This window comes from Pinus tabuliformis, chromosome X, assembly GCF_031772625.1.
Source record: "Pinus tabuliformis cultivar Carrire ecotype Pingquan chromosome X, CPIR1, whole genome shotgun sequence".
Taxonomy (NCBI): Eukaryota; Viridiplantae; Streptophyta; class Pinopsida; order Pinales; family Pinaceae; genus Pinus; species Pinus tabuliformis.
Window position 1 is genome coordinate 74,904,496 of NC_142308.1, and position 24,507 is coordinate 74,929,002.

General features: G+C 34.0%; 1 protein-coding gene and 2 pseudogenes across 1 annotated transcript; all 3 read right to left on the minus strand.

The window, feature by feature from the left end:
• LOC149138432 (bidirectional sugar transporter SWEET1a-like) overlaps positions 1-3,624 on the minus strand; it is a 60,113-nt pseudogene extending 56,489 nt beyond the window's left edge.
• A 1,851-nt stretch (positions 3,625-5,475) lies between these two features.
• On the minus strand, positions 5,476-16,671 carry LOC149138433 (pyrophosphate-energized vacuolar membrane proton pump-like; annotated as a pseudogene).
• Positions 16,672-17,188: 517 nt separating this feature from the next.
• LOC149138434 (uncharacterized) lies at positions 17,189-17,890 on the minus strand. The gene has a single exon (XM_089450357.1). The coding sequence runs from the start codon at positions 17,888-17,890 to the stop codon at positions 17,189-17,191; it is 702 nt and encodes a 233-aa protein (XP_089306483.1).
• Between the last annotated feature and the right edge of the window lie 6,617 nt (positions 17,891-24,507).

Below are 24,507 nucleotides of genomic sequence, written 5' to 3' on the forward strand. Positions count from 1 at the left end.
TGCTTCTGCTAAAAAATGGTGCGACTGTTCGCGAAGATTCTGCGCCAACCCTTTCTTGCGCTCAAAGATGATCAGTCATCTGAGACCTGTCTTCAGGTGTTACTGCAGTCCACCTGATTCTACGAATGCTTCTGTACACTCCATCGCCACTACAGTTCTGTAATCAATGATGCATCCTAAAAAAGATAAGGCTATCCCTACTATGTGCTCTGATACCAAGATAAAAATCAGACTTGAATTGAAAAAGAAGGAGTTATAGCTCACAGGTGAGTACTGCCCCTGGAGACTGCACTCAAACAGAGAGAACTCTCTCCGTACACTCTCTACTTACATCAAATGAGCAATTACATCATTAAGTACATTACTAGAACTCAGGAATTTGCAACCAAACTCCTACACTCTATGAACAAATCTTAAACTAAGGAGATACATTATGACTTATGTAACCATTTCTCCATTAATACAAAATAATATTAATTATTTTCAACTTATTCTTCTAATTTAGTATCTGATTGTTTACTAACTTTTGATATAGCCATCTAACAATTTAAGAACCAATATTTACCATTTAGCTATTTTTTTTCAATTTTTCCCCAAAGTTTGTTTAATATGTTTCTAATTTACTATCAAATACTTAATTTACTATGGAATTGTATTAGATATATTCGCCATTTTGGTCATTTTCTTCCATTTTTCCATAAAGATTAGCTAATATTTTTTAAATTTACCATCAAAAACTGGGAAAATTTAAATGTTTTTCACCTTTCTGCTAATTTTTGCCCTTTTGGAAAAAAAGATCTTCTATTCTTCAAATTTACAAACAAAAGCTATTTTTTCTTCTTTTGAGTGAGTGAATTATTTTTGTCAAATTTGTTGCAACAATATTAACATTCATTATTTTCATGTGAAAGTAATTATGAATATATATTTTTTCACTTCATAATATTATTTTTTATTGTTTCTATATATATTTCCCATCTATTTTATCACTATCAAAACAAAGTGTAGCAATAAGACTTGAGCCTAATGGTACAACAAAAAATAGAAAATTTGAACAATTATGAATACAATTTGAAAATTGATGAAACTTGTACAAATAAATTTTAAAAATCATATAATGAGCAGTTTAAAAATAAAAACATCATAAAAAAAATGACAAATAAAGTCACCCGTCAAATTATAAACCCCTCGTTAGACTACTCCCTTTTTATTGAGTCGTTAAAATCCTCATCTAAAAAGCCACCTTTCCAAAAACGTGCATACCCGCTTGTCTTGAAATGACTCACGAGTACCTTTCTTAAACCTCGTGAACTTTGAATTTTCGATAAAAGAAACATGGTCGTTTTGTTTTGTCATGATATGCGCTGTTAGGATGGAGAAGGAGCTTCAGGCGGGAAAGCGTGTAAGTAATATCTGCTAACGCGAGATCTTGTTTAATTGTTGAGCGTCAGTAACGCTTTGGACTAACGCGAATATGATGAGTTGTGTATACGTCAATAACGTGGCCTTCAAAGCTGTAGGGACTTTTCACGCAAACACTTTTGTGTTCTCCTTTCCTATTCTCTCTGTGTCTTATGCAACCTCACTCTAATCTCTGCTGTGCTTTCTAAGAGTTTTTCTCTTTCTCTCTTCGCTTATTTGCAGTTGGATTATTCAAACTTCTGTTTCTTTTTCAAAGAGTCTTAGGTAGGCTGGCTTCATCTATTTGCTGTTTTCACTTCACTCATATTGCTGCTCTCACACGGAGTCTTATGCAAACTAGCTCTGATACCACGATAAAAATTGAAGAGAATAAAACGTGGAGCAGATCACTCCTCTTCTCAGTGTTACAAATCACTCTAACAAGGAGTCTTATGCAAAGTAGCTCGGATACCATGACAAAAATTGAAGAGAATAAAAAGTGGAGTAGAGGACTGATCTTCTCCGTGTTACAAATCACTCTAATAATATTACATTGGAAACATTAATAATAAATCACTGGAGTGAAACTCCACTAAACTGGACTTAAGCGGAACTGAACTTTGACACTTGGATGGAAGGTTTTGACACCTAATAGGTGGTTGGAATTAGAACATCCAACCACAGAGAAAACTCACTTTAACGAAGATATCCCTTGTGACAACATAGTAGGCTGCCCATACAAGTGTGTTGGGAATGCTAAATAATGACATGAGAAATGGCATGTATTCTACACTTTTGATGCGAATGTCGAGTCACAAATCCATTAAACAATTTTGAAATGTTGCAGTCTAATTAATAGATGAAATGATCTTTTTCAACTTAATTATGTAATCTAAAAACAAGATTGTGATTTTTTTGTTAATGAATATTCTTTTTAATATATAAATAGATTCAAAACTTTGAAGTATTTCTATAACATTCTACAAATTCAACAACTTAAACTTTATATGAATTGAACTTTTGATTCACTGTACAAATTAAATAACTTCATAATTCAAATTTTTCAAATTTCTGATTCTTAAAAATCCCTACCCAATTTTAAACAAAATTAACCAGATATAAAAAGGGACCATTTATGAGTTAAACTACACTATTTAAAAAGCAATATTTGTAGCCTGTTTTTAAGAGAAATTACAGTCCACGTATATAGTAACCTATTGCGCTAACTTCTGAACTTATTAAAATTATTCTAATAAAATATAATCAAATGTATTCTTGAGGGATCTAAATTAGTATTTACAATTATCGACAGAGGATATACATACATTGCAATTGACAGTACCATGCAGACAATTCCAGCCATTAATTGCCTTGAAGCAATCGTATGTATCACGAAAAGAGTAATCAGTACCACCCCAACGAAGGCCAAGCTCATTATAAAAGTTAAACACATGGTTTTGAGTACACCAATAGTACCATGACATCAGTTTATGATATCAGTTTAGATTCTCTACATTCTCATTCTGGAAACTCAACTTCATTCTGTAGTTTTGGTATGTTTATTTATATTGCATGAAGAAAACTTAGGAGAATTCTATAGTTCTGCTAAGTTGTGAAATTATAAAATTGATAACTACAAATCAAATGTTATAGATGTGCTAAGTTGTGAAAATATAAAATCGATAACTACAAATCAAATGTTACAAGCTTGGGTCTTAATTTGATAGGGATTTGGGTTTTGGGTTGTAAAATTTTCCCCCTTTTTCATAATATACCATTAGTAAAATTGTAAAATTGATCTCTCGATCTCTTCAGTTAAATATTTTACAGCTCACAAACATTCAAAATTGATATATTTCGGAGGAAAACAATATTTTTGGAAAGAACATCTCAAATAATTTGATCCCTCCCACGTTATGGAACCTAACGTAAATTAAAATACGCATTGCACCCTTTGGATTGAAGCTTGTCCGTGAACATCGAAGCCCAGTGATTACATTCTTCTTTTCGGGAGCTAACGCCAAGTAGCACACAAGGTAGAAGAGCTACAATATAAAGCCAAACCAATTAAGAGTGAGGATGAGAATATTGTTGGGTTTAACAAAAAGAGTTCCATAAAGTAACTATAGAGCACAATTGAACATCGTTCAAACATAAAAGTTCAGAGTACTCCTGAGTGGATCTTAGCTTGTAAATGCTCAAGAGGAGATACATATATCCCATCTGACTGTAGACATAAGTAAGTTCGGAGCACTCTTAAATGGATCTAAGGTCAAGTGGAGGGCAATGTGCTAAGGACCATCATCATGTGGTGGAACCCACTAAGGAAATCGACGCAGCAAGCGATAAGGAAGATTTAGTGAAGCAAGTGTCGACTTCCTTCACGCATTTACCTACAAAAACTAACATGATGAACATAACCTTCCATTGGTAATATCCACCAAGAATAATAAGACTTTGGACTGGATTTTCTTCTCATTCTCAAAGTAAAAAATGATGTCGACTAGCACAACTTGAGAAGGGTTTCTGCAACTAGATTTTAATTTTTAAACAACAACCTATCATGGATTGTAAAAAAGTGTAAACACTAATTATTCAACAACCATAAGCTTTATCAAATTGTTTAGAGATAGTTTAGAGGTGTCTTTCAATGGGTCTTCAATTAGGGGAATTTTGAGGTCTAAAATGAGCCTCTTAAAGAAAATGTACAATCAAAATCCACTTTATAAGAACCAATCATAATTTAGGGGATGACATTATCCCCAATGGTTGAGGTGGCATTGATTGAGTTAAAGGTACTTACTTTTCACATTCTCAGTAGTGGATAAAAACTCATGGATAACCATGGTAGTGCTATAATTACTTTTTGAATAAAATATAATAAAGATAATTTCATACTTTTTGAATAAAATATTATTTTTGTCATTTCACATTTTTTTGAAAGAAACAATCCATTTCTCTACACAATTTTCATATCTTTACACACTTTTCAATAAATATTATATTTTTATATTTTCATATATTTATTTTAAAATTATATATTCATCTCATATTATTTAATATTACAATTTCAAATTAATTATAAGTTAATATTTATACATATGAAATCAAAATAAATAAAAATATAACTTTGTAATTTTAAGATAAATCAAATCTATGAATATTATTATTATAATATTAATATAAATACAAGAATATTAAAATTAAACAAAAAAAATGTATATTCGTTTTGTATGATGAAAAAAGTTATATTAATTTTGTACGTTGAAAAAAATATATTAAGTTCAACATAGTTTGGAATAAAATAAGTGTAAAATTTGAATGTATATAAATCTTATATTATACTTGTAAATATAAATTAAATTTATTTCAATACTTTTTTTTTTAATTTTAAATACAACACAATTCATTTCATTATGATTATATTAATATTATATATTATTATATAATATTATGAAAAATAATCTAAATGTTAAAGAATATATATTATACTCTTTTTTATGTTATATATTATTTCTTTTTGTGTTACAAAATAAATCAATTCAATATGTAATATAAAATTAATACATAAACTAATATATTACATTTATTATATTATATTATTTGATTTTTATATGGTATATTAATTACATGTTAATATATAAAATAAATAACATAAATTTTAATTAATAGTATATAATACAATTAAGAATTTATATTTATAATCTATTTTAAGTTATTTAAGTACAAAGGACAAATGCATTAGTTGTTTAATGACAATGATTTTTTCTTGAAAATATCATTATTATTTATAGTCACATCAATACAATTATTTTTATTAATTTTACTTTGATACAACATTTCAATTGAATTTAACCATGGTTATATGAATTGTGGTGAAAAAAGTGAATTGCAAATTCATAAATATTATTTTATTGGTTTGGCTATTATTTTATTATTTTCTTAGGAGACCCATTTTAGAGCTCAAAATTCCCTTAATGAATGGTGTCACCAATGACAACAAACATGACATGGGGATTAAACCTTGTTGGACCAAGAGTCTTAGCATGCTCGGATGCACCATCTCATCAAAAATTACACAAAACTTTTCATTCTCATTGCATAGAACCAATAAGGAAACATTTCCCCAAAAAATAAACCAATGAACATTTTTCCTGTTGAGACATCCATAGTTCGAATTGTAGCACGACTGACAAAAACTCCAAACAATGCAAGTGATATGAATGCAGTTGAACCAATAACAAACCCTTGAAAATTTTGACATTGATTTTCAACTTTAGATCCTTCATACATAATAAGATTGGGATAAAGAAATAAAAATCATACATTTGCACAAGAAATCAAGTAAGAAGAAATACATTGATCCCACCTTGCCAATGGCAGCAATAGTGTTTCCAGCTGCATAAGGGGCATCTTTCCTTTCACGGATTTTGTAACTCATGACAACCATCTCAACAATTCCACTAGAATTTTCAATGATGGGTCCACATGTATCAATGGCCAATCCAGATGTAATTGTGCTAAAAATGTCCAAAGCAGCAACTGCAATACCATACCTGACAACCATACTAAAATGGAGAGAAATTCTTACTACAATAGCAAATATGGGAATAATAACAGATTTGTATCCCAAATCCAACACAAATATAACATTATTTGTTTCTCCATTGCTACATGAATCAACATCATCTTGGACATGGATACAAAGCAAATACGATATAGGCCATCAATAATTTATATCAAAAATTACCAAAGAAAGGATGGAATTATGCATTGAGCTCAATTCTTAACTGTAATCATTACTTGTGTAGTACTCAGTGACAAAACCAATAACAAGTCCACCCCACAAACCAATAGAAACATAGAAGAAAAGTTCCTTGCATTCATAATAGAAACAATTATTAAATAAAGAGAACAACAAATATAACCTTTTAGCTATACCAATAACAAGTTATAATAACCAATGCCTAGGATTACATACTAGTTCTTTACAACTTTCTAAGCACGAAAATTGAAGATAGTGAAGAATGTGGCAATAGAAATGCCAATAGTCATCACTATTGTGGAGATAATAAGCTATTTTTTCATTTAGGGCTCAATTTTCTTCATGGCCTGGATGTCAAATATGTTATTTGCAAAAAAAGTTGTGATTAAGAAGGAAATGATACCATTAAACTAATGAGAAATGGAAAACACATGGAAGTAAGATCATGAGAGTTTCCAAATGAGAATATGGATGCAACAACCAAAGATGCATAGGAAAATTCAGCGTAGGACCCAAATAGATCTGATCCCATTCTAGTGATATCTCCAACATATATCTAACATTGTCAATCGACATTATTAAGAATGACCTAAGATCATTTCAAGAAAAAAAGACAGTTATCTTACTGCTAACGTCTTAATCATAAGAGTATGAGTGCAATAAAAAAATTAAATCCAACCTTACAGCTAGGTTGCATGGATCATCTTCAGGAATGTTCCTTTGAACCTTTCCAACAAGATCAAGACCTACATTTACTACTTTGGTGTAAATACCACCACCTACTCTGCTAAACATACCCATGGAAGAACCTCAGAGACCATAACTAGTAATGGCTTTAGAAACACCCTCCCAGTCATCTGCATAGTACAACATGGAAAGGATAATGGCAACAAAAAGCCCCAATAGTCCATTTGCATTAAGAAAATATCCCATAATAAGATTAGGTCGAATCGTAGTAATGAAAGCTTTCCTGACACCCTTCCTTGCTTCAGTGTTGTCAAGCCAAAGATTTAGAATAATACTATCATAATTTCAGTGCAATATTGAGTGAATAGAAAATAAATCATTTATGGTGCCTCAGAACATTTCATCCAGAGCAACAAAGAGCATTTCATATGTGTAATAGGACTCCATGTCATTCTTGCAGTCTATAAGGACATCATCCACATTTACTTTGATAAACATGGTGTTGATTTTATTTTTCCTCGATCTACAGTTGGAGATGGAGGAATATTGAAAGAGGGGGCTATGACTGCTTTGGGTAGTGAATCCAAATTCTCTCTGAAGCTCCAGATAAGAGGCCATCCTAACACCAGTGGTACTCTACAACAACCAAAACACCAAATGCACTCATGAAAAATGCATTCTACCCAAAATCTCAAAAGGAAGAAACAAGAACTTGAGTTGTACAAAACTAGAAGAGGTTCCACTTTGTTTAGGAGCGTGATCAATCTCAGTAGGGTTTTATATCTTATCAAAGGAAAAAACATGTGTCGATGGTCTCTAGCTCTCATGAGAAGTTTTGGCTCTAGATTGAGTGTTTAAGGAAATATAGCAACCTCCCCAAATAAATTGTTCATTTTATCCCATGGAATTGGGTGCTATAGTCTTGGAATAGTGTTGGAAAATTTCCTTTCTTTTTTTCTCCCAATTGATTGTCCATTGGGTGCTATAGTCTTGGAATGGTGTTGGAAATTTTCCTTTCACAGGGCCATGCTATTTCTAAAGATCCCAAGGAAACATGGAATTCCTTAGTTGTGACTAGTTCAACAAACTTGAGCTCGACTTCGATAATCCAAACCTACAATATTGCATCAAATTCACTCCGAGAGCATCATAGAAACCTCACTTTGCCCCTTAAGCAATACCCTTTGATGCCATGTGAAAAACCCCGTACTTAAAATCTTGTACAACTTGAGAAAACTCTTGGTTGCTCGAAAAGTTCATCTAACATTTTTGAGCCTCCCACTTTACATGAATTGAGAATCATATGCTCCCAGGTGCAAAGGTAAACGAAGATCCTTCAAAGAATAATGTGGCTCAATAGAAGAAACATAAAGCTTTGCCACCTATAATTTTTGTATGATTTAAAAAGAATAAAATCTTTTGAGGTCCACCTAGTCGGACGATGGAGGTGGATTTGGAGAGGCATCACATTTGAGGTTCCCCTGATCATGTTGTAGCCCATTAACATCTTGTGCTACGTTGATTTGTCAATAATCTATGTTTTCTACGACACCAAATTGCAGTGTTAATGATGAGGACTATACGAGGGACTCTGACTACTGCATCAGACTCTGTAGACCTGATGTGGTGGATGTGGTCAAAACATTTTGCTGGGAAAATAAAAACTTAAAATATACTATTGAAACTCTATGGATTTTTTGTAAATTTTTTGTACATACAAAAGTAATACAAAGTCATGGCTCATAGATGTCACTGCTATGCAACGACATAACAACTTTTTAGCTTAAGCTTGAAATTGGAACAAGGTTTAAGAAAAGATATATAGAAATAATTTTGTAGCATTGTTTTATATAAGGAAAAATATGTTATTGAGGAAGGATTGAGAAAGTTATATATAAATATCTCTCTTGGTCATGAGACCGGTGACTTCAAATTATTAATATACACAAGGGTAAGTGAAATGTACAAAGTTATTTATCATCAAACTTTTAATGTTTCATATAATAAAAACCATTACAATTTAAATAAAATAAATTATTCAACTCACTTGGATGGAATGGTCATAATACCAAAAAATATAACTTAATGAACAAAAGAATTTATGTCAAGCCCCCAAAATTGTTGGAGAATCTAATTCCAGCCACCTGCTAAGTGTCAAAACCGTTCATCCAAGTGCCCTAGTTCTGTTTAAGTGAGTCCAATTTAGTCGAGTTTCACTCCAATCATTTATTATTGGTGTTTCCAATGTAATCTTATTTAACTGATTTGTAATACTGAGAAGAGAAATTCGTTGCTCCACAATTTTAATTTTTTGTCATGGTATCAGAGCACTAGGCCGCATAAGACTCTAGAGAGAACAATATTTCAATTGTTTCTGGCTTGCAAAGAAAAGAAAAAACAAGGGTTATGACAGGCGAAAGAGAGTGCAAAAGTAACTTGAATTCCACATGTGTGAAGAAAAGGAAGTGCCCCAGTTACGCACCTATAAAAAGAAAAGAGCTAAGTGCATCACCTTCACATTACAGAAAAATAAAAAGTGCACAAATTTATCTAACAATTATGAAATGTTAAAAAATTTGGGGTTGTCGCACCCTGTCAATGAAGACACTGGGCAAAATTGTGCAGACCATCTAATTTTGGCAGTGCACAAAAAAGGCAAAGAAGAATTATAAAAAAAGGTTGCAACAATTTTTTAAGGTACAAAGGTCATTTTCCATACAAGAAACGACGAGCCACAGGTCAACCTTCGTCGTATTAAATCTCTTCGAAAGTTTCGAGGAACGAGAGATCCAGCTTGAAGCACAAGAAGTTCAGCAATTAAAGGAAGCACGAAGCACAAAACGTTCAGCAGTTAAAGGAAGCACGAAGCATGAAAATTCCATGAAATTTTTGTTTCAGAGCCCAACCCGATGGGTTAAAGTTTCGAATGAAAGGTTTAAAGTTTTTTTTTGTAGTCTTATATAAAGGGCAATTTTTAACATACACGTGTTAAAAATGCAAGTGATTTTTGAAAGAGAAGTGCAATGTATTATGTTTTTAAAGGACTTATAAAATTAAAAAAGGATCTTTTGTGACTTTTCAAATGGGTTTATTTGACTCTCCATAGATATTCTTTAACAAAAAGGCATTGTTTATAGCAAGAAGGACAATGATTTAAAAAAAAAACGGTGTTGCAATAATTTTTTTTTGAAGAGATTTGAGAAAGATTTTGGGAAAGTATTTCTCTTTAGAGAATTTGTAGATTTGTTTTTTGAAGTTGAATAACATGAAGCCACTATATAGACATTTTTATTGCATACAACCACTATGTTTGCATGCCTATTTTTTTGTTGAGTCGCATTATATCAACACTCAACAAATGGGAATAACCAAGAAGCTAAGAAAGTCAAAGTGACACCAGAAGATGTTTGATATTTTTTTTATGATGAGAAGCAACAACTAGAAAGAATGAAGCAAAGACATCCATGGAAGCCTGGGATACCCTTAAGAGCAGTTTTCGTGTAAGGGGAAGTAATCAAGTTGACGATGAAGAATTTGGTGAATCCCAGTTTGCTCAGCCACAAGTGGATGACGAATGAAGAATTTGTAGAAGAAATAGAGAAGGAGCACATAGATGCTCATGAAACCCATTGTGTACAACGACAAGTGGACAAAAATTTGGTGATTTCAGTAAGAGCTTGCTGATGACAATTTGGTGATTCGAGCAATAGAGTTTGCTGATGAAAATTTGGTGAATCTAACAACAGAGTTTGCTAATGATAGTGACACTACCATTGGAGCATTCAATGCTATGGTGAATCCAACAATTAATATTGTTGATGTAAATTTTGATTAAGAATTGTTGACTAATGTTGAATGGTTGGAGATGATGCAACAAAAATGTCCTATCGACTTGATGTTATTTGGTGAGAGAAGCCCACTTGAGTCTGAAAGCCAAGTGGAAGACAACCTATTTGCAGTAGCACAAGTTAGTAAAGAAGTCGAAGAGACAGAGACAAAGAACAAAATGCAATAGGAGAAATCTCTCATTGCAGAGAAGAAGGAACAAAACCAATGTGGTTCTGCAAACATTTTTAATTCTAACATTGATTTCCAATGTGTAGGTACACAAAATGATTATGAGGAAGAGTTAAATTTCCTTGAAGCATGGCTTGTAGCACCATGTCTAGATGAAGGTCTGCATAAAAGTTGTAGAAATGAATGTTGAAGACAACATGCATGATAAACACATCAATGAAATTTTAAGGTATTGGAGCTTTGGAAAGATAAAATTTTATTCTCATCTTATGTTGTAGCAGATTGATGATGAAAAATGCAATACGAAAGATAATATGTGGCGGCAGTCCACATACAAGCCAATTTTTGAAGAAGTACAAGACATGCTTAGACAACTTGGGACGATAGAAGACTTGCACTAGCAAATGAAGAAACTAAGGTTTTAAGGATACAATAAGAATAAAAAGTTGAAACAATTTAGAGGCTACATGATCTAGAAGAAGAGAAGAAAAAAAGTAAATGTAGTCGAAGTCAATTTTTTAAATTGTAAGCATAACTAAGACATAGACCAGCATACACCTTAGTTTAATTTTTATGTGGTTGTAATTAAGGGGGAGTGTTGGAGAATATAATTCCAACCACTTGCTAGGTGTCAAAACTATCTATCCAAGTGTCGTAGTTCAATTTCAGTTAGTCCAGTTTAGTTGAGTTACACTCCAGTGATTTATCACTGATATTACGAATGTAATATTATTTAATTCATTCGTAATACTGAAAAGAGCAACTCTCTGCTCCACAATTTTCATTTTTGGTCAAAAATAGACAACATATTATGTCATATAAAAAGTCAAATAGATTTGATGACACGTAGTAATGTTGCTACAAATTTGACATTTCCTAGCCTGCTTATAAGTCTGTGTGTTTCTTTTGTTTCATGCGTTGAATTCAAAACTCCTTTTGAAATTAAGTACAATAATAGTGGGATGTAGTGTTTTTAATATTTCCATGCACACTACAATACCTCTTCTCGATCGATAGCATCTATGTCAGGCATATTAAGACATATAGAACGTCAAATATGTCTGACTAAATGGAATAGTGTGGGTACGAATTTGATAGCTTCTTTTACCTAATACCTATAAGCTTGTCCCTTTCTCTTGTTTCATGAGTTGAATTCAACCCAAACCAACATTTTGCAAGAATCTATTCTTTGCAGATTTTGTTTTTTAGAGCGAAAAAAGCTTGATTATATTATATAAGATATATAATGGGAAAAAAATACATCATGTGTAGCTTGAGAAAAGGCCAGACCAATTCTGTACAAATATAATTCGAGATGAGCTGGAAAAAACATAGTAATCCCCATATAGGATTCATATCCCATCCGATTAGACAGTCAGTTAGCTTATAAAAGGAAGATAACCCAGCTTCAAAAAGGAAGATGGAAACAAATATCAAAACAACAATATCCAGATGTGTCATTTTAACCACCAGCAGGACTATCAGAGGCGAAAATCATAAACACAAAATTTCAGAAAACGATAAAACAGGAAGGGCATACCTGGGATTCTGCAAAGAAATGAAGTTAAGAACCAGGGAGTGAGAATTCCTAGATGGAGAAAATTTCCGCATCAAGTATTACCTCCATGTTCCAGATACCTGTTTTTGATAGAAGACCTTTCTTGGATAAAATATCAGCTTGCTGGTTTTGTGATCTGTAGATATGCTGTATTGAGTATCCCTCCATCCTCCTCCAAAGATAACTGATTCTATCCATCCAGCCAACAAGATGCAGTTTGTTGATATGATTCTTCCCTAATACATGATCAACTATGATTTTTGAGTCTCCGCAAATCAGAAGGGACTGAATGTTTAGGAAATGACAGATGGAGAGAAGACCTGTCAGTGCCATGGCCTCAGCTTTGCAATTAGTACCCTTTCCCCCATTCCAGAAAATAAGATATTGCAAGTTATCCTCCATAATAATATGAACCCCGCAACCGCAAATACCATTTTGAGCAGCTCCGTCAAAATACGCTCTTGGTAGCACTAAAGGATCTGTTGCGTGATTTGATTGATTGGACTTATTACTCTTGGAAGATTTAGCAAGGATAGTATTATAGAGGGATACAATACTATCAAAAACAACCATGAAAGGCTCCTTTCTATCCTTGAAAATAATATGATTCCTCCATCTCCATATAAACCAAAGGACAAGTAATACGATAGGCCTCCAAGACTCTTTCTGACTGCTCCACCAAACAAAAGCCTCTTTTATAGAGACATGAGAAACATAGGGGAAACCAAAATAAGCAGCCAGGGCGTGCCAGAGTTGCTGAGATTTTTGACATTGAAAGAACATGTGATAATTGCTTTCATTAGCATATTTGCAGGCAAAACAATACCCAGGTCCAGACCAACTCCTCTTTTGCAAATTATCCCATGTCAGGTTTTTGTTATGGAAGACCAGCCATGAGAAGAAAATGGTTTTAGAAGGACATCCAGATTTCCAAAAAATTGACGGAAAGTGAGGAACAGAAAGAGCACCCTTTAAACTTATCAAGTTTAAGTAAATATCCTTTACACATACAGGGACCATTGCTTTCGTGCCCTTCCAAATGAGAACATCATCTTCAAAAGAACAAAAAATACCAGAGTTTCGCAAACAACATCTGAACTTTTCCCACTGCCGCACCAAGTCACCTTTTATTCCCATATTTTCGGCATCCTTCCAAAGAGGGAAAGGGCCCTGCCATGCCTGAATAATCTTGTTCCATGTAAAGAAGCCCTTTCTATGAAATAAATTTAAAAGTGACTCAAATAAATTCATGTCTTCCCCTCCTGCCAAGAGCAAATCAATCCCAATGAAGATCCTTTTTCTAGTTTGGAAACTCCATACCAAATTCTTTAGGAAGTAAGATTCAATCTTTTGGAAACTCATCCATATTGCCGATTCATAAGCAGATCCAATCTTTCCCAACCTGAACCAGTAAGTTATATCTTTGTTGGCCATATATTTTTTTTAATGGTATTGCTCCAAGGACCCTCCCCAAAAATACCCCTCCAAAGAGACTTGCAAATTAATGCTTTTCCAAAAGTCCTCAGATCCAAAATGCCCCAACCTCCTAACTTCTTTGGCAAGGTGATATCATATAGTTTAGATAGGTGATATTTCCTTTGCTCCGATTGACCTCCCCATATAAAATTTGCAGTTAATTTGTTCATCGAATGAATGATGCTGGCAGGAAGAAAGTATAAGTGAGCCCAGTACACAACTAATTGAGCCAAAACCGATTGAGCTAAAACAACTTTGCCTGGCATGGAGAGACATTTGAGTTCCCACCCAGAAATCCTTTTATAATATCTGTCAAGGATCCATTTCCAATCCGATTTAGAATACCCATTCGCTTTTAATTGAAAATCTAAGTATTTCATTCCATCCTTAATGGACTGAGCCTCAATCCCAAAAAGAGAAGATAGCCATTCTATAAGTTCCATATTAACATCACTATAATAGAAAGATGATTTAGATTCATTTATCTGCAAACCTGTAGCTTTTTGAAACCATTCCAAAATGTCGTGAAGACATTCGCAGGAAAGTTTACATAACATGCCGAAAATAAGGATGTCATCTACAAATAAATTGTGGGATATAAAGTTATCTCTGCAGATCTTCAAAGGACGACACCTGTCTTCCGCAACCGCCTTGTTAATATGGAGACTTAAAGAATTCATAGCCAAGATAAAAAGTAAAGGGGATAAGGAACAACCCTGGTGCAGACCTCTGGCAGCTAAGAAATAAGAGGAAGGTAGCCCATTTATAAGGATGGCATAATTAACTTTCTCCACACAGGCCATGATCCAGTTTATCATATTGGAATTCAATCTAATTTTTGCAAGTAGACATCTCATGAAACCCTAGTATAGGCAATCATATGACTTCCTAAGATCGATCTTCAAGATGACAACTTCACTTTTTTTAGTATGCAGAGTGTACAAACTTTACTGTGTATTCGCAACAACATCTAATATATTCCTTCTTTTTAGGAAACCATGCTGGTCCTTAGTTAAAAATCTGGAAAGTGCGTTCTTCATTCTTTCAGCAATGATTTTAGAAATAATTTTGAATGATATATTACAAAGAGAAATAGGCTTGAAATCCGGGAAGCAGGTTGCTTCTGGTTTTTTTGGAATGAGAGCAATTAGAGTAGAAGATATGAGTTGATGTATGTTACCTGATACTCGAGAATCTTCAACCATCCTCAACAAATCAACTTTGATAAGGTCGAAAAAGTGGATAAAAAATTCAATCGACCACCCATTCGGGCCCGGACACTTATCTTTTTTGAAGGATTTCATGATTCCCAACAGTTCCTCTTCTATTATTGGCTGGAAAAGACACTCATTTTGTGCATCATCAAACATTTGAGGATAAAGGTTAATACCCCAGATAATATCCTGTATCCTGCTATCTCCAGATCTCTTATATTGATTTTCAAAATATTTAACAGCCTCATTGGATATGTCTTGTTGAGAATGAAGAAAGCCTCCCTGCCCATCATTAATCTTCCATATAGTGTTTTTTTCTCGTCTGGAGTTTGCAAATCTGTGAAATTTTTTTGTATTCCTATCGCCTTCTTTTAACCAAATAGCACGACTTTTCAGTTTCCATGAGGCTTCTTCCTAATCTAGAATCTTTTGTTTTTTCTTTTCAAGTTCTTTTATACGGTATTTCATCTAAAATGGAAGCAAATGAATAGATAAGACTCCCGAAATCCGGTCTAGCTCCATTTGTATTTCACGGAGAGCCAATTTGTTAAGCTGTCTTTTCTTGAATTGTCATTCCTTAACAATCTTTCTGATGGAAGAGAGTTTATCCATAAAAGACATAGAAGGGGACATATTATCATGAGAAGATAAATCATTCCAAGATCTTTTAATAATATCATTGAATTCAAGATCTTCTAGCCAGGTTCTATTAAACTTGAATGGGTAACCTTTTCTAAATCCCTTCTCCCTCCAACAAAGAGATATCAGTCTATGATCCGATATAAAACAATTTTCAATGCTTGAGATCGGCATACCCAGTCGATCAATGATGCTAACATGAAGAATAAATCGATCAAGTCTTTTAGCAATATAATCCCCTTCTATCCTTCCATTGTCCCAAGTAGGTTGCATTCTGGGAGGGATAATATCAACAAGATTTCGGTGAAACATCTCATATTTTATACGATCAGCAAGAGGGTTTTTTTCCTATTGTTCCCCCATACTTCTTCAGAATTTAAAGTAACATTCAGGTCCCCCACAATCATCAATGAATCAATGTCAAAAATTTCTGATGAAAATAATTTTTCCCAGATGGGAGCCTATCTTTGTACGGGGCGTAAATGTTCAAAATATTAATAGGGTTATCGTGTCCTCGAATACATGCAGAGATGAGCATGCCAGCAAAACATTTATATGCCTTGGCCCTAATCCAGTCAGGGTCCCATAAAACCGTTAGACCCCCAGATAGACCTATGGCCTCGGAAGCTACCATATACCAAGAAGGGAACATTCTTTTGAAGTAGGAAATAGAAACATGAACACTATGCATGGTTTCCTGAATTAGTATAATTTTTGGCTAGGCCGAGTAAAAAAGATTCTTCAGGGCCAAGAACTTATGGTCTGCCCCAAGACCTCTGATATTCATTGAAAGGATGTGAGTCATGTTTGTCCTACTCGAGCATACTTGCTCTAAGAGGCCCGTTCTCAAAAAGGTAAATGATAGGTACATCAATAGGAGAGAGGTCATGGATTCCCTTTCCAACAAAGTCCATCCTGCCCCTGAAATGTCTGCTACCCCTGTTATTCTTTCTCCTCACAGTAATGTTTTTTGCAGAGTTCGGACTAATATGAGGAGGAGAAGGCTTTCCAGGTTTATGAATAGTTAGGGGATGGAGTTCAAGTGATTTTTTACTCAAGAGATAATCAAGGTCACTACCCATAGAATTTATAGGAGAGGACATAGGGGAGTTTAGAGGAGTAACTGATACGCAAGGCTCCTTCCCTTTCTCGGAGGGGAGAGATCTTTTTTAGGTGATGGGGAGGATGAAGGGATAAAAGTAATGAGGGAATCAGCAGGGAAATCATTATATGGATGGGGAATGGGATTAGGGGGAGGAATTTCATTGTCAGAAGGGAGTTCCAGGGGGGATTGCAGATATGATTATAAACCTTCTGACCTAGTGGGGAAGCTGACCTTCTAGAGCTTTCAGGTAAAATACCATGGTTCAGGGGATTTAATGAAGGGGAAGAATAGTCCTGAGAATTTATCTTGCATAGGGAAGATGGATTCTAGTTGAAATTATCACCAGGAACAGACACATTGGGCAGACCACCAGATTCAATGGGAGATAAACAGTTTGGAGATGATAAATGAGACATGCCTGTGAATGGAGACTCCATCTTACGCCTATATAAAGTAGACTGAGATTTTTTTTGTTGCGGCCATCCATGAAATTTGAGGCCGGGTTGATGAGGGCAATTTTTAATTAAATGACCTGTTCTATGGCATGCCGAACATCTGAAAGGGACTCCCCAGAAGTCCAGTCTCTGATTTATGTTTAAATCTCCCCAAGATAGTTCGATGTGATCAAGAAACCCACCCCTGTAAGCTTTTTCAATGAGAATCCATGCCACACGCTTATCTTTTTCCCCGAGACATTTAGGATCTACATAAACACATTTTCCTATAGCGTTTCCTATCTCAGTAAGAGTTTCCTTCGACCATAGTTCAATAGGAAGGCCAAGAAGCTTGACCCATATCAGGTTGTTTGTAGGAGTGTTCCTCAAAGGATTGTAACCAATATACCATTTGTGAAGCGCAAGAAAACTCTTTCCATGAATCCATGGAAGATTCTGAATGATATCCAGGTCTTCAGCGCTCATGAAGTGAAAACTGTACCAATCCTTCATGAGTTTTGCTATTTGAGGAATATAACCCAGCAATGATTTCCACTTAAGACCAAGCCATTTACGCATCTGGGCTTCATCCATCTCTGGAAATGCCATCAACCAACTAGGGCTCGCTCTTGAAGACTCGCAATGCGGTCGGCCAGGAAGATACTGTCAAGTTTAATTGCAGAAGGTGGCAGGATAGTTTTGACAAGTTTCAGGTTATTTTTACGTCGAATGGATGGTTCGCCAACTTCAAAATCCTGACGCGAGAGATCATTTTGGCCACCTTCCCGCACATTCCCCATATGCAGCAAGTCATCACCTCTTAGTTCAACATCTGGCAGAGAGGGACGGACCACAACATCTGCCAGCATGGACTGCCAATCACTAGACGGGATAGCAGCCCCGTGGCAGGTCTCAGCCAGGATTGTGGCACGTACCATAGCATCTATGGCCGATGCATCCGAGAAAGGGTCCATACCCAAAAATAAAAAAGAAAGACGTCACACACCCTGATTTAGTTAGTGGATCGAGAAATCCAACACAAATTCCTATCAGATCGGGTCATAAATAGAAGCTGACAAACACTGAACATAATGCTCAAAGAAGATATGGCCAAAAGAGGGAGGGAATAAGCTCGCACAAGGTGAAAACTGACAAGCGAAGCCTCGAGAAATAAAATATACGCTTTCCAGGAAAAAACGAGTCCCAAAGTAGATAGAGGCCGTTAGTCAGTAAAGAGAGATGACGTCTGCATGAGAAAAGATAAGGCAAAAGGGAGAAAATTCAAAAAACGGTGGCTACTTCTGAAAATAGAGATTGACAATATTTACTAGAGCTCAGTCTTTGATTAAGCCCAGAATTAAGGAAGCCTAACCATATGCAAAAATCGGTCTTGAAAGAAAAGATACGGGAGCTGGAGAGGATTTCCGGCCCCGAAAAACCAGGTGACAGGAGAGAGCAGACAGATGACACACGAAAGGCTAAGGATTTTCAAACAACAATCAGAAAAACCCTCAGTTTTAAGATAAACCAAGAAGGTTCTGACAACAACAAATACATCCCCTACAAGAGCACCACCAATGACCAATTCTGAAACTGAAGTCTTCGCATGGTCGAGAGATATTGCAAATTTTAGATGGGATGTAAGTGAAATTACGGGGAAAACTCGGTAAGAAAGAGAAAAAAACCTTTTAGTAACTATGAAAATCAATAGAAGGCATTTGCTGATTCCCACTTCGAAAACCTTATCCTCTAAAAACGTATTCAGCGCAAAGAGCAAAAAAACCAAGATGATTCCAATTCAACTTCATAAGAGGAATTATTGGACCCTTAATATATCCAAAAGAGCAGGAAAATCCATTCAGGAACCCAGATAAATGAAGAAAGTAGCTATTTGAAAAGGGAGTTGGACTTCCCCACAAACATAATCATTTAAAACAGAGAAAGAGTGGTGAAAAATAAGACTGATAGTCTCCATACCTCGTTAGAAACTCGATGGTCACCAGAGCCGAGCCTCCCCAAGAAGTAACACGAGCCACCTGAACATATTCAGCAGCATTCCTCTCGGATTCCCCCAATCCAAAATAATGAAGACGACACATAAAATTTACAAATAGGAAAATGAAAAACTACGATAAATGATAGCAAGGAACAGTGGATAATGAGGTCTTAAAACTACTGAGATAGAGTGAGGGATGAAAGACAGTGATGCCCGTCTGACCTGTATCTGCTACAGGGACGGATTTTGAAAACAAAGACAAATGATAAAACACAGCAATAGTTGGAAAACCTATAGCTGATACCTATACATAGGCACGGTAGGTGCATGGCGGGACATGACACATCCTGTAGCAAGACGACACAGAAGGAGAATGTAGGAACAGGCGTCCGATATGCATGAATGGTGGATAGAAAGATGATAGATAGGACGTAGACTCATAACAAGATATGTAGTCACCATGTATCATGTAGACACCAGCTGTCGCCCTCCATTTTGGTGTTGTCCCGACCTCATACCCCTACACAGATGCTCCCTACAAGTGTCTTTGGCTTGGCTCGACACCACAGTTTGCAACCTACAAGTTAGGCAAAATCTCGATTCCTAACGATGAAAATTGAAATGAGTGTGTAAATTGAATTAACGAGGGAAATTGAAAAAGATGAAACATTAATTGTATGTTGTGGATTTCATATAGCAGGTTTAATGCTTTTACCTTGTTTGATTCTCGATGTGACATTATCATAAGTACCATGCCAATTGGTTGTCTCATTTGATAGCTGGATTTTACATTGTCAGCATATAAAGTTAATTGAATCCAGGAGCATAAAACTCAAAATACATGGTAATAAATGATTTTTATCTCCATGTTATTCTTTCTCTTCCATTTAATATTTATTCCTCTCTTTACCTTGTGTTTAATTTTCTTAAATTTTTTTGTATATATTTATTTTTTGATTCTAATTTTTTTAATTATGATATATATATATATATATATATATATATATATTATTTTTCATGGCCTCTTTTCCATTTACATCTATAAAATCCCAACTATTCTCTTTCCATATTTATATATTCATCTCATTTAATATTAGTCTCATTTTCCCATTTTGTTCTTTGACACATTTGAATTCCTCCGATAATTTTAGGCTCCTGAGCACTCGTGTGATCATATTAAGGAACAACGCTGATGATCCTACACAATTTTCTTACAAAAGTTTTCAGCAAAATGTGTAAAATATTTAACTTAATGATATAATTTAATAAAAAATATTTTGTTTTTTTTTTTTATTTTAAAAAATATATTTTTTATAGTTTGATATTTTTTATTTTATTACAAATTCTAAAATATTTTAGATTTTTTATTTTTCTGATAAGTGTATTTATTTGGAATAGAGTTAATTATTAATAATTATTAAGTTGATGAAAGAAATTAAATCTTTCTTTAATATTTTAGAATATTCTTAGTAATAATCACAAATCAAAGGTTGAGATTTATCTCCACAATAGTTATGCTAATTTTGTCTTTTTAATTAAATTGATTAATTAAAAAAATATCATATGAACAAGTGTCATAGGACCAACATAGATCGATCTTAAATACGGATCTAACATGATCCCTAAGGGATCCAATTTCTTCACTTGCAAATCTTTTTATGAGCAAATATTATTTAAATGTTTTGTATAGTTTTTTTTTGGTCCACATTAGAAAAATTTCAACCTTGAAGACGTAGCACAGAGGTACACATCATACTCGACTATAAAATGAGCCTCTCGACTCAACAACACTTGAGTTAAAGTTTTTTGAATATGTGGTATTGATAACCCATAATATTGATTTATGGTATTATAACCACACTTATTTACACATTAAAAATCTTCACAGTAAACTGAAAATTATATTTAACTTATATATTAATTCTTCTTATAATTAATAATATTATTTAAAATTAAATTATATCTATAAAACAGTTATTTAATATAAGCCTAAAATATTAAAATATAAATAAAATAAACTACATTTCCTTAGATTTTCAACATAGTTAAAAATAGTCAATAGACATTTAGACTACATCAATTGTTTTTAAGAGTAAACCAAGCATCCATGTAATTTAAATCTTACTAAACTCTATACATAGAGACAGCTAAACTCGTCGAATGCTGTGATCAAACGCCAAAAACAAAATTTGCAGTGAGTAGATTTAGCCGCTATATGGCAAATCAAATCCTTGGAATATGCAGACAATGAAACATAATTATATATGTAAAGTTAAGTGTACTTCGGTACTCGCTAGCAACAGCATAAAACTACTGCAAACCGCTGGATATTGGGGCCCAAACTGAGCGAGTTATGTTGACTGCATAAAACTGGTACGACTCGCTGGGTATTGGGATCCAGATTAGTTGAGTATTGTTGACTGAATAAGCTTTGGACAAAAGGGCGAGCAAATGATAACAGGTTCCACATGACACCCATAACCTCGGTCGTGTTAACTTTATTCACAGTGAGGAAGATGTTATATTAAAATTAAATCATTTTTTGAAGCCACGGTCAGTTGTGATATTAAAAAAGGAGAGGAAACCTGCGAGGACAATCAGTTTTTGAAGCCATTCTCAAGTGTTATGTTAAGAAATGGAGAGGAAACCTGCGAGGACATTCTGTAACACAGTGAAGAAGATGCTCTCTTAAATTAAATCAATTTTTGAAGTCATTATCACATGTGTCATATCAAGAGAGGGAGAGGAAACCTGCGAGTAGATCCTGAAATCCCATGGTTATGATTCCCAGATAGACTCAAGTACCCCATAGTTAAAAAATCTTGTAAAATAGTATTTTCTAATTATCTTCTCTGTAGTCCAGCTGTTTGTCTGGATAATTCATTATAACTTTCTGTAGTTTTCGATATGTGTTTTGAATTTAATTTTCTTATTATATTATAAATTAAATTAGTTATATAAGGTAATGGTTGATGAAGACTGCTAGATATTTACAGGTATTTTGCTTATAAAATAGTAACATACTCATCCAATCATACATGTCCTTATGTATTTATTAAGGGTATTTTTTTAACGACTTATTAAAAAATGTAATAAATTTTGTTTAATTATTTTACGTTATAGAGATTTTGAATAGAATTTGGAAAAATCATTTTTTTATCCCATATTAATTTATTGGTGTTTATAATACATCTTAAAAATTCCCCAATAATAAAATTGTAAAAAATTTTAACTCAAACTTGTGTTCCAACCTGTGCTAACAAATTCTTAACCAATTAAACCTAAAAATATATAAAGATTTTTAAAACTTTAATAAAAAAACTACATAAATATAATTGACTCATGTATCAACTAGCAATTACACCAAATGTTGCAAAGGAAAGGCAGTAAGGCATCAAGTGTGAAAAAATTCTGACATATAGAAGAAAGAATAGAAGAATTGTGACATATAGAAGATCACTGAGTATAAAAGTTAGTAAAGAAAATGCCATTCAAAGCTAGAAGACAATCATAAATCACTTACATTATGTCAAATTTACAAATTCTATAACTTTTCCAACATAAATTGCCTCTTAATCTCCAAAGATGCTCTTTGAAGTTCCAATAGCAAATAGTTGATAAAAAAGATGCTCTTTTTCAACATTGAACTGTCTCACTTGATCAAAAGCTTACGTTCTTTTACGGTGATTAGATTTTCCTTTTTTAACTTATTTTGGGCATTTTCACTGTTTTGTGACACCAGGTCTTTGTGACACCACGTCTATATTCAATAGCACTCGATGAACTAGTTTAAAGAAAATCTATGAAGTAGATATATCAGTAAAAAAAGTCACTCTCATAACAGGTTTACATTGTTTGATAGGAGAGAAATGGATATTTTATTGAGAATTGATTAAATAAGTATTTTATATGACATAGCAAATTTAATTCACTATTTAGAGGTACCATGGTGAACTCTTATGGTAGCATCCATTAGCGTTCCTTTATTCAACATGATATTCTGGGAGACTTGGCTATGTATTTGACCACGAAGGGGCCTATAGATAAATGCAAAAGTATTTTTATGACTCAAAAAGCAAACTCTATTCCCAAAAAGTGAAAAAAATTTATCAAAGTGTACATTTGACGTTGATATTATTTACTTCCACACAAGTTTGGTGCATATTTCTTTCTCCTCTCATAGTCATTTCTCACCATTTTTCAATATTGAACTAGACCAAAAGATTGCAGTCTTTTACATTCTACCTACACATAATTTGATTATACATGTGTTGATTTTTGCATTATTGTATGTCAAGGTATAATGGAGGAGAATGATTGGTGTCATATATAAATTTCATAATTATCATTAAGTTAATCGAACAAAATGTCTGATGCACAGAAAAATATAAAAATAAAAACATAACTGTACATGTGCATTTTTGTATCTTCTAAGAAAATATTTTTCAATTTTTGCTTCACATTGTTCAATCCACATTCTTTGGAAAAGTTATGAGCTTGCACCATGCTACATGGGGATCCATCTAAGCTAAGACAAGGGAGTCAATCTCACGAATCTTCTTTGCAATTTTATTATTTGTAGGTTCTAATGCTCTGAAATGCCCCGCATACCATGGTGGGTATATCTACAAAGAACAAAAAATTGTCAAACAAATAAATTTAGATTGATTAGTGCTTCTGCAAGAAGACAAGACACCTCTGCCTCATAAGAGGAATGTCTTGACATCCTCAATCTTGGCATGCATTAAATTACATGGGGGTAGTCATGCCGATAATTAATGCATTCATTGTTATGTGGTGGAAAAAATCACCCCCTAGCCTATTTTCCTTGCTAAGCATCCCCATGAAATATAGATTGATTAGTGCTTCTGCAAGAAGACAAGACACCTCTACCTCATAAGAGGAATGTCTTGACATCCTCAATCTTGGCACGCATTACGCTGCATGGGGGTAGTCATGCCAATAATTAATGCATTCATTGTTATGGGGTGGCAAAAATCACCCCCCTAGCCTATTTGTCTTGCTAAGCATCCCCATGAAATATAGATTGATTAGTGCTTCTGCAAGAAGACAAGACACCTCTGCCTCATAAGAGGAATGTCTTGACATCCTCAATCTTGGCATGCATTAAACTGCATGGGGGTAGTCATGCCAATAATTAATGCATTCATTGTTATGGGGTGGCAAAAATCATCCCCCTAGCCTATTTGTCTTG